Raw genomic sequence first — 17135 nt, 5'->3', positions numbered from 1 at the left:
TCTAGTACTTCTAAAAATGAACTAGTGCCATCTGTTGCAAACATGCGTCATGACTTTTCTGACAAACCAATGTTATACTTAAAATTTTTAATACAAAAGTTTAAACTTAAAGACTTAGTAAAGTTCTGACTTAAAAAACAATGGGACATACTAAAGGTGTATCATAAAGTTAATTTTCTATTAAAAATCATTTTTCCTTATTATAAATATAATGAATTATGACAGAAAATGTAAAAATATAGATCACAAAAAGAAAAAAAATTACCCCCATCACCCAGAGACAATGAATATTTTATACTTCCGTATGTTTCCTCTCAGTCCTTCTCTAATTATTTAAAAAACAAACAAAAAATGCAAACAAACAAACAAAAAAATCAGACACACATTGCAAATAAATTTAATTATTAAGGCATTGCGCAGTTTATTAAATTCCACAATTTTCAAAACTTTGAGGGCTTGGTAACATTTAATTGTAATCTCAAACTTGCAGAAAATTTCCAAGAATAGAACTAAGAACTCACATATATCCCTAATGAAGAATCACCAATTTTAAACATTTTGCCCTACATAAATAATTTTAATTTGTCCCACAAAATACTTCCTAGATTTAAAATTTACATAATATTCTATTACTGAACATTTAGATATATTTCATTTAAAAACATAAAGATGCTCTGATAAACACTTTTATGTACTAAAGTTTATTTCTTTAAGGCTATATTCCTTGTAATAGTTACCCAAAGAACATCTAATAGGGTGCCTGGCACAGAAAATTTTCATATGCATTATCTCATTATTCTCATAGTTAGTCTTATCATTCGCATTCTAGATGTGAGAGAGCTGAGAGTTAGAAAGATTAACTCCCTTGGGCACTAAGGCAGTTAAGTGCCAGAACCAGAAAACCAAACCAGGAAGACTAATTACAGAGGTTTTGGTACTGACTACTACTTACTTCATTACTGGAAGTGAAATGTACGTACCAATTTAATATTATAAGTTTAAACAGTTTTTCTAACAAAATATTTTTTAAATAAAACAATACACTAAACAATTCTCTTTCAAAGCAGAGCAAATACACGCCACTTAACAACTGACATTTTATCATTTCAACACATGTTAAATTACTTTACATGGGTATCTAGCATACGTCTTATAAAAACTAAGGTAGGGTAGTCCTCCTTCTTTTAAAAAAAAATTTACAAAACAGACTGTAGTGAATGCCCTTGTAAGTATACATTGGTATACTTACACAAAGACTTTGTAGCATAAATATTTACAAGCTGAATTTCTCTAGCAAAGCTACCCGAATTTTAATAGATATTCATATACTGTATCTCAAAAAGCACCCAACCAACAGTATACAACATACTGGCTTGTCTATACCCTACCAAAAATCTTTTTCACTCTGATAATAAAATAACAATTACAATCTTTTTGTTTTAATTTTTATTTCTTTATAACTGATAAGAGGCAGAGCATATTTTCATGTATGTGTTGGTCACTTTCTTCTGATATAAATTCCTTATCTAGCATAGATATTCCACACCTTCCCCAAATTTATAGTTTATCTCCTGATTTTATGTTTTATCCACTGCCTCATACAGAATTTTTACATTTTTAGGCAGTCCAGTTTATCATCTTGTTCATACTGTCCAGGTTTCATATCAAGTTTAGGCCTTTCCCTACTCCCAGACTATAAAAAATAATCACTCATTTTTCTCCCTAGTATTTACAATTTTCATTTTTACCTTTGATTTCATATAGGATTACTTTAATATGTGGAGGGAATTCAGCTTTGTTTTCACTCCTAATGGCTAATTAGTTTGTCCAATATCATGGAAAAAACTTTTAATTGCATTTTAAGTAAGTATTATTTGAGATATAGAGAGGTGCTGCTGTATCGTAAGTTAATTCACTGCTTTTCCAATTCTGGTAATAGGTTTATAGCTCTACTGTTTCTTGATGGTGGTATCTATTCTATTAAATACTTCTAATCTCGCTTCCAAACTCTCTCCTTTTGACATCCATGCCTTACAAGGTTTTCATAAAACATCATTCTTCTCACCATAAATTTCAATAAGGAAAATAATAAAACAAGGATTTTATTTTATATAATTATCTTACCTTGATCAAACTGCTTTTGAATATTGTCTTGATCAGTTTTGTTCCCACTAACACGGTAGAGTCCTTCAGTACATAATCCTAGAAGAATAAAGAAATATGCATGCTTCTATATGTGCATATATATCTACAATAAAGAATATACTTAACTTTATGTACATCTTAGTGACTTACAAAAATATGGTGGTAGAATATTTTAAAGAATTAAATATTTTGGGAGTATTTCATTTTAAATAAGTTCTTAATGGACTTTTTCATTTTAAACCATTTAAGATATCCAGTTCCAAGCAAAATGAGAAGACACATTTCTTGCACTAAACATAGCTAAATTCCTGAACACAACATATAAAAAACAAACATCAAAAGACTGAATGGTGGAGAGAAGGTGTACTAGCTAGTGACTCTGGATCTTGAAGAACAACATGACACAGTTCCCTGGGTTTTCTTTTTGCCTGTAATAGGAGTATATCCTGGACCAGGCAACAGAGAAGCCTGCAACTCAGAAATACCAATGAGCAGAGGTAAAAAATAAAAACAACACACAGAAAACTAGTAAGAACAATAAAAGCCTGCTCTCTCTAATGAAATTAGGAAAGGTACAGCCCTGCAAAACAAACTTTTTTCACTATAACTACCCTAACTCCAGTCAAACACCATGGAACCCACTACTTCTGACATGCATTGGTGGTGACCAAGTGGGGAGGCTAGAATTCTACCTTTGCCCAGTAGTAACTAAGATGCTCGTTCACAACCCTGGAGTCAGCAGGGGCTGAGTGGAGAGCTTGAACTCCCACTCCTCCCCCAAGGTAAGAGAAACCCTCTCCTCCCCACTGTGGTAGTGTCAGCAGAGACCAGTGGAGACCAAGTTGAGAATCTGGACTTCTACCCCAACCATGCAGTGATAGGGCAGCCTTTCTCCCCCGATGATGCAGTATCAGAGGAAGCCTACTAAAATACAAGACTTAAATTAAGATCCAAATATACCATAATATCCAAAATGTCCAGGATACAATAAAACTAAAATCATCCATCATACCAAGAACCATGAAGATTGCAATTTGAATGAAAACAGTCAAACACAAAGATGTCAGCTGTGGAATTATCTGATAAGGATTTTAAAGCAGCTATCATAAAATACTTCAATGAACAATTATAAACACACTTGAAATAAAGATCTAACATTTATATCATTGGCCAAAATTCTATACTTATCTCTATGTTCAACGGAGCACTTCTGAAAGAGACTCAATTTTATAAGGCATGTACTCTTCTGATCACAAGGAAAAAAGAATCAATAGACAAGATTTCTGCCAAGCTTATTGCTGGACCAATGGCAAGGCCTCTATATGGGACAACATATTAATTCCTTCTAATTTTTTATCTAGTTACAATTATTTTATTCTTTACAAAGAATGTATAAAGATATGAAAGAGGAACAAAATTTATCTCCTACTGGGGGGGGGGGGAAAGTCAAAATTCAGAAATCTATAGACATACAGGGAGCAAAAATTCACTGACAAAAGTTTCAAGGGCCAAAGTTATATTTTTAAAAGTTATGAAATTTTACTGATATGGCCAACATGAATTAATCTCTGACAAATGAAAGAAACCAGACACAAAAGAATTTATTTAGTATGATTCCATTTATATGATGTTCTAAATCAGGCAATACTATTTACAGTGGGGGGAAAAATCAGAAGAGAGGTTATCTCTGGTGCTTGGAATATTAATTGGGGAGAGACATTAAGCGTGATGAAAATGTTCTATATATTGACAGATGTGTGGGTTAAACAGGGGTATGCATTTGTTATAACTCATCTAATTGTACCCTTAAGTTTGGTGCACTTCACTCTATGTAACTGGACCTCAGAAATTAAAAAAAAAAAAACATGAGCAAATATTGAACGCTATAATTAGTAGGTTACCTATCTAGAGTGGTATGTATACTTTTTATGTATTCTGAATGTGAGCAAATGAATAAATATGTTGAGGATAAAGGAACCAGGGATTCTCATTGCTGGAGAAGAGAGTTACTAATAACAAAAGTGGGACTAAAACTAAAATATACTTCTGTGGTGTTGGATTGAAACTGAAGGTATCAGCTTAAACTCATGTTTTAAAATTATAGATAGTTGTAGAAATAAGTATATATATGCAAATGTACACACATTTACTTCCTAGCTTTGTCTGAGAGGGTCCAGAAGCAGTCCCAATAATGGTTTCTAAATATTATTCTCTAAGAAAATAAGCCAGAGTTCTTTGGAGAAAAGATTGATTCCAAGGCAGCAGCATCAGGAAAAGTGTAAACTAAGCCTGGTACATTTTGAGCCAGATAAGCAAGGAAGTACTTAAAGAATTATGGGGACATATCTTAAAGAACATAAATGGATTATAACTCATTAAAAATACAGTAAGAGGGGCCGGCCGAGTGGCGCGATGGTTAAGAACTCGCTTGGGATGCCAGAGGGCCCCGGTTCGGATCCCACATATGAGGGCCAGTGACACTGCCCTCCACAGCTAAGATGCTGAACAACAGCTCAACCTGGAGCTGGGCTGCCATGAGTCGCCGGCGACGGCGTAGGCTGCAGCCCCTGTGGCAGTGGGTTGCCATGGGCTACCGTATGTAGCCAGCAGCCAGCGTGAGTGGCCAGCAGCTGCAGTGAGCGGCCGTCCAGAAGCCGGCGACTGATCTGCCTCACCAGAGAAGAGCGCAATGATGGTGCCAACTTGGGCCAGTGAAGCAACATCCTCCACAACTAGATTGAAGAACAAAACGACAGCAACTTGTCTGTTCCCCTTCCCCCAATTCCCCAGCACTGTTCCCATCCCCCCAATTCCCCAATAAAAATCTTTAAAAAAAAAATACAGTAAGAGTACACAAGTCCATACCAATACAAATAAATAAACGAGTTATTAAATCCAAAATTTTAACTTCAGTGAAGAAGTTTGGCAGACATGACCAAATGACCAAAATTAGTATCAACTATATTGGGACAAATTGACAAGCTATTTCAACAAGTATGATGCACTTAGAAGGATATAACCACCACGTTAGTATTATTTCTAACAAAAATGCCTAATTTCAAACTAATAGTGAGGAAACATCAGACAAACTCAAATTGAAGAAGAAAGAAAAGTTTACTCGGGGCTGGCAGAGTGGTATGTTGGTTGAGAGTTGGCTTGGGACACCAGCTCTTAGCAGCAGGGTCCTGATTCGGATTGCACATGAGAGCCAGTGACACTGTGCTCTCTACAACTAAGATGGTGAACAACAGCTCGACGTGGAGCTGGGCTGCTGTGAGTCATCGGCAACAGCGTAGGCTGCAGTGGGGCTGGCTGGCAGAGGGCGTGAGCTTTCCTGAGTTGCTGTGAGCCACCGTGAGTGGCTGTCCAGTGACCAGCGACCCATTTGCCTCACCCAGGAAGAGTGAAATAATACCAACATGGGCCAGTGAAGCGACATCCTCCACAGCTAGACTGAAGAACAAAAGGACAGCAACTTGTCTGTTCCCCTTCCCCGACTCCCCAATGCTGTTCCCTCCCCCAATTCCTCAATAAAAATTTTAATAAACAACCCACTAACTCAATTATCCAGATGTGATCCAGATGTGAATTATCCAAGTTTTACTTAGACTTAAATCACATAAATCCCAAAGTATCTATTCAGGGCTTACAAGCAATAAAGGCCTTAGAAATCCACCCCAATATTCCAAAACAAAATATAAAATTTTTAAAAATTTAAAATAATACCTTTAACCAATTACCATAAATTCTTTTTCTCTTTTTAGGTAAACTAACCATTGTAACACACAGAATTCTTGACATCTGAAGTTCTAAAATGGTGTCATGTTCTATTTGAGTTGCTAATATATAATACGAGGGTTTTACTGCTTGTTTCTGTATACCTTCAGGTCAAAATAATTATGTCATAAAATAAATTACAAAGGGTAGAGAAGTAAGGTGTGTAGATAATCCATAAATTAGATAAGTATGTCCGTGGAAAAAGGTATCAGCAAAAGAGATCGAGATGGGAATTTCACGATTTGGTTCCCCCACAAAAGCAACTAATGAGCTGCCTCAAAGTGTCAGAATCAACTTTTGCAGGATTCTGGAATCTAGTAAAAGAACAAAAATATCACAACCATCAGAAGGCTTGGTGAAGAAAGATGCTTTAAATTGCCCACCTACCATCCCCCATACCCCAGATTGGCAATGATCATGAGAATGGCAGCCTGAACTCTGGGTGCAGGTTGCAAGGCCAGAGGGAGCAATACAGATCTTATTCTCAAAGAACTGTGGTTAGTGCCTCAATACAGAACCAATCTGCAAAGACCTGGAAAGAATTTTTTTTCCAATGGCTCCAGGCATTTAAGGGAACTGTCAAAACACTAGCTAACAACTAAGCTACAGAATACAGACTTCAGTGGCCACTAATGTAAGAATATTGACTTTACAAAAACAGTTCAGAAAACTCACAGAACAAGCAGTCAATTAACAGCAACAGCAAATCCTGCTGAGGAAAATCTGATTTTCAGAGATGTCCTATTATATAATATGCAAAACATTTGTTTTCAACAAAAAAGTAAGAAGCATGGAAAAAGAAACAAAACAGGATGGTACATACAAGGAAAAAAGGAATTAACAGAAACAGTCCATAAGAAAACCCAGTTATTGCACTTACTAGACAAAGACTTTAAATCAACTGCTTTAAAAATGCACAAGAAATCAAAGAATAACATGAACAAAGAACTAAAGGAAACCAGGAAAACGATGACTTAAATAGTGAATATCAATACATACACAAGAATTATTAAAAAAACTAAAGAGAAATTCTGGAGCTGAAAAGTATAACAACTAAAATGAAAAATTCACTAGAGAGGTTTAATAGCAGATTTTAGCAGGCAGGAAAAAAACAATTAGTGAAGATTAGATGAGATTATTCCGTCTGGGACAGAAAAGAGAAAATCATGAAAGGAACAGCACCTAAAAGGCTTCCGAGACACCATCAAACGTACCAACATATGCATAAAGGTTTTCCTAAATAAAAGAGGGAGAAAAGGATATTTGAAAAAATAATGGCTGAAAACTTCCTACTAAATATTAAAAAGAAACCAACAAACCTATACACATCCAAGTTCAACAAATTGCAAACAGGATGAGAGTTACACGGAAAAAATAAGAAAAACAACTCATCACATCCTAGGAATCCACAATAAGATTAATAGCATATATCTCTCCAGAAAAATAAAAATAAAAATGAAAAAAAGGAGGCTACAAGGCAGTGGGATGATATATAGTCCTGAAAGAAACTATCAACCAAGAATTCTATACCTGGAAAGACTATCATTCAAAAATGAAGGAAAAGTTAAGACAGCCTTAAAAGATAAACAAAAACTGAGAGAGTTCATCACTAGCAGATATGCCGTATAATAAATGCTAATGGGCTCAAATGAAAGTGCATCACACATTAACATGATAGCCATACAAAAAAAAAGTAAAAGTAATTGCACAGGTAAGTATATAGGCCAGCAGTAGTAGTATATTTCTGATTTATAACCTTATGTTCCTGTACAATTCTTAAAAATGCATAAAACAATAATTATAAATCTATGGTAATGGGCACATATGCATAAAGATGTAATGTATAATAACAAAGGGGCAAGGGACAGGAGACACAGCTGCAAAGGAACAAAGATTTTTATATACTATTGAAACAAAGTTGTTTTTAATTAAAATCTGATTGCTACAAAATTAAGATGTTAGTTGTAATCCCTAGGGTAATGACTAAGAAAATAATTTAAAAACATACAGAAAGAGAGCTAAGAAAAGAATCAGGATACATTAGGAAAAAAAACAACAAATCACAAAGGAAAGCGGTAGTACAGGAATTGACAAATAAAAGATTTAAGATATAAAACAAATAGGAAAATGGTAGAATTAAGTTCTTCTCAATAATTATTTTAAAAGTAAATGGTTTAAACTCTCCTATTAAAAGACAAATAGAACGGATTAAAAAAACACAACCCAACTATATAAAGTCTACAAGACACTCACTATTGATCCAAAGACACAAATATGTTGAATGTAAAAGGATGGGAAAATACATTCCATGTAAATAGTAACCAAATAGGTGGGTGGCTACCCTAATTTCAGAAAAAATAAGACATCGATGGACATTATACATTGATAACAGGGTGGGTCTCAAAATATATGATGCAAAAACTGACAGAATTGAAGGGAGAAATAGTTCAACTACAAAAGTTTGAAAACTTTATTACTCCACTTTTAATAATGAATAGAACAACTAGACAGAATATCACCAAGGAAACAGAAAACTTGAACAATACTGTAAACCAAATAAACATAAAGATAACACTCCCACTCAATAACAACACAATATACATTCCTCTCAAATACACATGGAACATTCTCTAGGACAGACTAGATGTCAGATCACAAAACAAATCTAAATAAATGTAAAGGTTGTGAAATGATACAAAGAATGTTCATTGACCACAAAAGAAAATTAGAAATAAGTTAACAACAGGAAAATTCACAAATACTCATAAATGGAAATTAGACAATACACTGTTACAACAGTCAATGTCTTAAAAGAGAAATTTCAAGTGAAATCAGAAAATCTTTTGAGATGAAGAAAAAGGAAGACACAACATACCAAAACCTATGGGATGGAGCAAAAGCAGTGGTCAGAAGGAAATCTGCAGCTGTAAATAAATGCCTACATTAAAACAGAAGAAAATTTCAACTTTAAGGTTAGGTTAACCTTAAGGAAATAGAAAAAGAAGAGCAGACTAACTCAAAGCTGGAAGAATGAAGGAAATAAAAATTAAAATGAATGTAAACAAAATATAAAGTAGAAAAACAGAAGAGAGAATCACAAAGAAAGGAGGCTTGCTTTTGTTACTTCTAAATAAACACTGTACTGGAGTGGAGTTCTAGCTAGAATAATTAGGCAAGAAAAAGAAATTAAAAAATTCAAATGTAAAGGAATGAAGTATAATTACTCCTAATTTCTACTGACTTTACTTATTAAATGTAAGAGCTACTAATGCTATAAAACTCTTAGAAGAAAAATAAGGATAAAATTTCCATGACCTTGGATTTGGCAATAGATTCTTACATACGGCATCAATACTTGAGAAACAAGATAAAAATTGGATTTCATCAAAATTTAAAACTTTAGTGCATCAAAGAACATTATCAAAAAAAGATAACCTATAAGATGGAAGAAAATTATCTACAAACCATTTATCTGATTAGGGTCTAGTACCCAGAAAATATATATATATATATAAAGAGAACTCTCAAAACCAAACAAGAAAAAGACAAATAACCCAATGTAAAAGTTGGCAAAAGACTTGAAAAGACATTTCTCTAAAGAAGATATAGAAATGGCCAACAAGCACATAAAAAGATGCTCAACATCATTGGTCTTTATGGAAGAGCAAATCCAAACCACTCTACACCCACAAATGATAGCTATAATTTAAAAAAAAAAAGAGAAAAAAGAAAACAACAAGTGTTGGTGAGGATGTGGAGAAATGGGAACTCTCATCCATTGCTAGTTGGAATGAAAAATGATGCGACCTCTTCTTTAAAAGATAAACATACTCCTAGGCATATAACTTAAAGAACTCATTAACAGGTACTCAAAAAAATACTTGTGCACGAATGTTCATAGAAGCACTATTAATATCACCATAGACAAAAAGTATAAATAACTCAACTATTCATCAATGGATGAATAGCTAAACAAAGTGTGGTATATCCACAAAATGGAATATAATTCAGCCATAATTAAAGGAATGAAGTGCGGATACAAGCTATAATGTGGACTAATCTCAAAAACATTATGCTTAATGAAAGAGCCATACATAAAAGGTCACATATTTTGATTTCAATTATATGAAATAACCAGAACAGGCAAATTTATAGACATAGAAAACAGACTGATGGTTGCCAGGGACTGTGAGAAGGGTGAATGAGGAATGAGTGACTGCTTAAAGGGTACAGGATTTGATTTCCTTTTGGAGTAATGAAATAATGTTGGAACTAAAAACAGATGATGGTTATACAACATTGTGAATATACTAAATGCCACTGAGTAGTACACTTAAAAATGGTTAGTTACATATTATGTGATTTTTACCTTAACAAAAAGTTAAAAGCACAAGTGGGAAAAAAATACCAAGAATTGGTAGTATATAAGTTTATTCAAACTAGATGCTACAAAATTAAAAGTACATTGTTATTCCTTAATAAAAATGTAAGGAACACTAAAGGATATATATGGGTAAATAGTGGTATTACGGCAAAATCATATTTCAAGATAACTGTACAATGTAATATGCATTTAAACATGCTAAAACTTATTCCACATTAACCCATTATTAAAAAAAAGTAAATAATTTGATTATTTATTTGGCAATGTTAAATGAAAAACTAGCTAGGATGCTGACTATTTTGTACTCATCAGATTCCCTCTTCTAGAAATGTGGAATTGGGACTCAAAGACATCTGGTTAAGCTTAGCATATGGTTAAAACTGAGACACAAAAACCTAGGATCTGTGAACAGACGAGGTGAGTCCAGAGTGAGGACACAGAAAAAGAGTTGATAACACTACCTATGTTCTAGCCCATTGAGATTAGATGCCTTTGGTTTCATATGATACCCTTTATTCCAATTAAGTATATATTTTTTGCCTTTGGTTTCTTGAAACTAAAATAATTTAGATTTAAAAAGCCTTAATTCCTAGGCTATGAAATTTAGATCTATTTTTTAATTTTTTTTTAAGCACTCAATATTTTTAAGTTGGAGAGATACCTGGGGATAGGAAGACAACTATTGGGTTGTCAGAAAAAAGTCATGACGTATTTTGTCTATGCTTTTCAAAAATCATTTACTTATCGGGCCGGCCGAGTGGCGCGATGGTTAAGAACTGGCTTGGGATGCCAGAGGGCCCCGGTTCGGATCCCACATATGAGGGCCAGTGACACTGCCCTCCACAGCTAAGATGCTGAACAACAGCTCAACCTGGAGCTGGGCTGCTGTGAGTCGCCGGCGACGGCGTAGGCTGAAGACCCTGTGGCAGTGGGTTGCCATGGGCTACCGTATGTAGCCAGCAGCCAGCGTGAGCGGCCAGCAGCCGGCGTGAGCAGCCAGCAGCCGCAGTGAGCGGCCGTCCAGTAGCCAGCGACTGATGTGCCTCGCCTGGGAAGAGCGCAATGATGGTGCCAACTTGGGCCAGTGAAGCAACGTCCTCCACAACTAGACTGAAGAACAAAACGACAGCAACTTGTCTGTTCCCCTTCCCCCAATTCCCCAGCACTGTTCCCATCCCCCCAATTCCCCAATAAAAATCTTTAAAAAAAAATCATTTACTTATATAAAGAACAAAGATCAATCAATGATATATTGCCTATTTTGTTCGATAACCTTTTGTCATCTTTCAATGAGCTTCATAATTCCTCATTCATAGAAGCACCTATTTGTGAAAAACTAGAACAAGGTGCTGATTTACAGCCTCATCTGAATTGAACGTTATACCACACAAGGAGTTTTGAAGAGAGCAAAACAAGTGGAAGTCTGATGGTGCAAGGTCAAGCGAGTATGGTGGGTGTGGCAACACATCCCATCCAAGCTCCAATCATTTTTGACGGTTGATCAAACTTGTGTGTGGTCTCCCGTTGTCGCAATGGAACACAACTCCTTTACAATTAACAAGCTCTGCACGTTTCTGGATGATAGATTCATTCAAACTGTCCAACTGCCGACAGTACACATTCGAATTGATTGTTTGGTACCTTGGTAGAGGGGAACTTTCTAAATTTGATAAAGACCACAAAAAACCTACAGCTAACATCGTATTTAATAGCAAGAAATTTGATGCTTTCCCAGAAAGAATAGGTACAAAGCAAGGATGCTCCTCTCACCATGCCTTTCAACATTGTATTGGAAGTCCTTGCTAAACAATAATACAAGAAAAGGAAATCGAAAGTATACAGATGGGGAAGGAAAACATAAAACTTATCATTTTCCACAGATGACATGATCATCTATATAAAATACCAATAGGCAAAAAACCCTACTATTAATACTAGTAAGTAATTACAGCAAGGCTGCAAGATACAAGGATACAAAATTGCTTTCCTTATATACAAATGAACATGTGGAATTTAAAATTAAAAACACAATACCATTTACATTAATAGCCCCCAAAATGAAATACTTAAATATAAATCTAACAAATATGTACAAGATCTATATGAGGAAAACTATAAAATTCTGATGAATGAAATCAAAGAACTAAATAAATGGAGATATTCCATGTTCATGGATAGGAAGACACAATATTATCAAGATGTCAGTTCTTCCCTACTTGACCTATAGATTCAATGCAATCTCAACCAAATTCCCAGCAAGTAATTTTATGAATGTCAACGAACTGATTCTAAAGTTTATACAGAGAGGTCAAGACCTAACGTTAATACTGTATTCAAAGAGAAGAACAAAATTGGAGGCTGACACTACCTGACTTTAAGACTTACTGTAAAGCTACAGTAATCAAGACAGGGTGGTGTTGAGGAAAGCATAGGCAAACAGATCAATGGAACAGAATAGACAGCCCAGGAATAAGACACCCTTAATAGTCAACTGATCTTTGAACAAGGAGTAAACGCAATAAATACAACAGACCAAAGATAGTCTCTTCAACAAATGGTGCTAGGAACACTGGACACGCCAAAAAAAAAAAAAAAAGGAAGAAACCAGACATACACCTTCCAACCTGGACAAAAATGAACTCAAAATGGATCATGGACTTAAATGTAAAATGCAGAACTATAAAATTTGTAAAAGATAACAGTAGAAAACCTAGATGACCTTGGGTATGGTGATGACGTTTTAGATACGCCACCAATGACAGTTAACAACAACAACAAAAATTGATAAGCTGGACTTCATTAAAATTAAAAACTTTTACTCTGTGAAAGACAATGTCAAGATAATTAGAAGACATGTCACAGATTGGAAGAAAACATTTACAAAAGACACGTCTGATAAAAGGCTGTTACCCAAAATATACAAAGAACTCTTAAAACTCAGTAATAAGAGAACAACTCCATTACAAAATGGGCAAAAGACCTTAACAGACACCTCGTCAAGGAAGATATACACATGGCAAATAAACATATGAAAAAGATGCTCCACACATATGTTACTAAGGAGTTGCAAATTAAAACAATGAGATAGCACTACAAACCTATCAGAATGACCAAAATCTAGAACGCTGACAACATGAGTTGCTGTGGTGGAACAAGGATGTGGAACAAGAACTCTTACTCATTGCTGGAGAGAATGCAAAATGGTACAGACACTTTTGAAGACAGTTCGGTAGTTTCTTATAAAACTAAACACGCTCTTACCATACTATGCAGTAATTGCGCTCCTTGCTATTTACCCAAAGGAGTAGAAAGCTTATGACCACACAAAAATCTGCACATAAATGTTTATAGCATCTTTATTCATAACTGTCAAAACCTAGAAGCAACTAGGATGTCGTTCAGTAGGTAAATGGACAAATTGTAGTACATCCTGACTATGGAATATTACTGAGCAGTAAAAAGAAATGAACTATCAAGCCTCAAATACATATTACTAACTGAAAGAAGTCAATCTGAGAAGTCTACATACACTGTGATTCCAACTATATGATTCTGTGAAAAAAGCAAAACTATGAAGACAAAAAAAAAAAAAAATCAGTGGTTGCCAGGGGTTGGGGAAAAAAGGAAGAGATGGTTAGGCAGAGCACAGAGGATTTTTAGGGCAATGAAAATACTCTGTATGTTATTATTAACGATGGGTCTATGTCATTTCACATGTCAAAACCCATAGAATGTACAACACCAAGAATGAACCCTAAAATACACTATGGACTTTGGGTGATTATGTCAAGGTACGTTCATCCTTAGTAAAAAATGTACCATTCTGGGCCGACTGAGTGGCGCGTTGGTTAAGAGTTGGCTTGGGACACCAGCTCTAAGCAGCAGGGTCCTCGGTTCGGATCCCACATTAGGGCCAATGATGCTGCGCCCTCTACAGCTAAGATGGTGAACAACAACTCAACCTGGAGCTGGGCTACCTTGGGGCTTGCAGTAGGCTGCCGTAAGCTACCGTAAGTGTCTGGCAGCTGGCATGAGCTGCCAAGAGCCGCCATGAGCGGCCGTCCAGTGGCCAATGACCGATCTGCCTCACCCGGGAAGGGCGCAATGATAATACCAACATGGACCAGTGAAGCAACATCACCAGAACTAGACTGAAGAACAAAAGGACAGCAACTTGTCTGTTCCCCTTCCCCGATTCCCCAATAAAATCTTAAAAAAAAAAAAAAGTACCCTTCTAGCGAGTGATGATGATAATACGGGATGAGGGGGTTTTCATGTATGGGGGCAGGGAACATATGGGAAATCTCTGTGCCTTCCTTTCAATTTTGTTGTAAACCTAAAATTGCTCTAAAGAAAAAGAGATATATAGACACCTGTATCTACATATAAAGCTTATAAAAATAAAGTAACATCAATGGAGCAAGAATCTTTTAGCAATTTAAGTGACATTTTAGGTAAAAGCCCACTACAGGAATAATACAGCTAAAGGCAATATTTTCTTTTTTCCATTAATCAAAAAAGTATTTTTAAGTTATACATGGGGGATGGTATTTATATTCTTATAACGAATTTACTGAATTAAAACATTTCGCTACTTTCCAGCTACTAAATATTTAATATTTGAGAAAAAGCAACTTAAACTTTCCAATCTTTCCTTTTGTTCCTTTCTTTATATAACATGATTAAAAGTTCATAAAGTAAATACTACATGCATCATTTTCATTCCATCTTCAAAATAACTAGCAAGAGGCCTTATTTAAAGATAAAAAAGCAAGCTTAGATAAGTGAAGTGGTTTCCTAAAGCTCACACATTGAGCAAGCTGGGGACATTAGTTTGTTCCATTTAATATATTAAAGGATATACTTTTGAAATGCCTCCCCATTTGTTTTATGCTGAGGGTTTTCTCTCTGTGCATGCTTTCTATCACTGGGGTTGGGCACAGCAATTTCATGCTTACACTTTTTTCCTAGGAAATAAAAATATTAGCATATAAAAGACTTAGGTTCAGAAACAGAGGATTACTGAGTAAATAAGGATTATCAAGATGTTAGATTATAATAGCTAAATCATAAAACTACAAATATTACACAAAATGAAGTTGCTCATATATTAAAAATATTATAAAATCATGTTTAATTTTTCCTTTTGAAAAAGCTGTTTATGTTAACTGTGTATTATACATAGTATAAATATATAAGAAAAGAAAACCTGTCTGTTGATCATGAAGTCTCAGGTAATTTTCAGTTCTATTCCTGAATGGACATATCTGTATTTTTTCCCTGCTGTAATAAAATAGTTCTTTTCCTTAAAAAAAATAAACCTGGTTATCAAAAATCTCATGTAAGCAGTAATATTAAGTGGGGCTGGGTCTACAGTATAATTGTGTGACATAAGACAAGTCGCTTAATTTTTCTGGACCTTGGTTTCTTCCTCTGTAAAATGGAGATAGTAACTGTATATACACTCCACAGAGATCTAAAATTAAATGAATAAAAACACACTTATTTTATAGCATATTGAAAGTTTACCATACAAATACTAAACATATAGTAAAAGCTGATTCTATTTTCAAAGTAATTATTTCACCTGAGAGAGAAAAAGAAAAAGGGCTAGAGTGTTTCTTCAGACTTTCACAACATTCGTCTTCTTGCATTCTACATCTAGTTGTCAACCGCAAATATGACAATATCATGTTTCAATTTAACTTAAAAAACAAAGCATTTGAAATAGTTTTCACCTAAGAATAACCTTTCTTTCCTTAGTATAGCCATAATCTTTGCACATTGTGTTTTTATAAAAATGCAAAACCTGTGTTTTTATAACTTAGTGACTCAGCATAATGCAAATTACTCAGCTGATATATAAATACCAATTTTGAAAAGTCTTACTGTAGTACAAATGCCTCCATTCTCTCATCTTTTGCAATGACCATATATTCTTTGTATTTGTAGATGAAAAAATAAATGCTAATTTCTAGTTTGGAAAATAAAGACTACAAATTTTTTTTTTTAACAGTGTGTTTTTTCAGGACCCATAAGCTCCAAGTCTAGTACTTGTCTTCAATCCAGCTGTGGAGGGTGCAGCTCCTTGGCCCATGTGGAAATTGAACTGGCAACCTTGGTGCTATGTGCCTGTGCTGTAACCACCTGAGCTAACCAACCGCCCCAAGACTTAAATATTATTAATGTATAACTAATATCACAAGGATACTCAGAGTTCTTTCAAATATTGAGGTTTCTTTCTCAAACATTTATTAAATAAGGACTCTTTTACAGATATTGTTTTAGGAGCTAGGGGTTTACTCTCATGGAGATTATGGTCTAAAGGCTGTGGTGTAAAAATATTTTTTAAAAAAGCATTAGCAAAGACCCAATGACTGGCTACTTCAAGATGGCAATGTTCTTGCTAACAGATAAAAACATACTTCAAAGTTAGAAACACAAAAGGTAATATTCATATACCAGAAAACCTCAAGGAATTTAATTTCTGCTAGACATAGGCAAACTAAAAATATCTAAAGAAAAGCTTTAAGGGCTAATTTATAATTCCTCTTTGCTAGATCAAGAATAAATAGGTCACACTTTAAACATTAAATTCAGATGTCAATGATACCAATTTTTAGCACTTATCTGACACTGCTAAGGTTATTAAAAGCCCAGAATTTCTTTTTTTTTTTTTAAGATTTTTATTGGTGAATTGGGGGGATGGGAACAGTGCTGGGGAATTGGGGGAAGGGGGACAGACAAGTTGCTGTCCTTTTGTTCTTCAGTCTAGTTGTGGAGGATGTTGCTTCACTGGCCCAAGTTGGCACCATCATTGCGCTCTTCC

The 17135-nt window shown here is 34.8% G+C and overlaps 1 protein-coding gene across 4 annotated transcripts in view; it reads right to left on the bottom strand.

The window, feature by feature from the left end:
- ARHGAP5 (Rho GTPase activating protein 5) overlaps positions 1-17135 on the bottom strand; it is an 87572-nt gene that overhangs the window by 11118 nt on the left and 59319 nt on the right. For all 4 annotated transcript variants that reach the window (XM_019656768.1, XM_019656767.1, XM_019656769.1 and 1 more), the window contains exon 4: positions 2125-2202. In XM_019656768.1, the coding sequence (XP_019512313.1) occupies positions 2125-2202 (78 nt within the window). The remainder of the gene's footprint in view (positions 1-2124; positions 2203-17135) is intronic.

The sequence above is a fragment of the Hipposideros armiger genome, unplaced genomic scaffold (genome assembly GCF_001890085.2).
Source record: "Hipposideros armiger isolate ML-2016 unplaced genomic scaffold, ASM189008v1 scaffold_265, whole genome shotgun sequence".
Lineage (NCBI taxonomy): Eukaryota > Metazoa > Chordata > Mammalia > Chiroptera > Hipposideridae > Hipposideros > Hipposideros armiger.
Note: the sequence above shows the minus strand (reverse complement) of the source record. Positions and strands in the feature narration are given on the sequence as shown.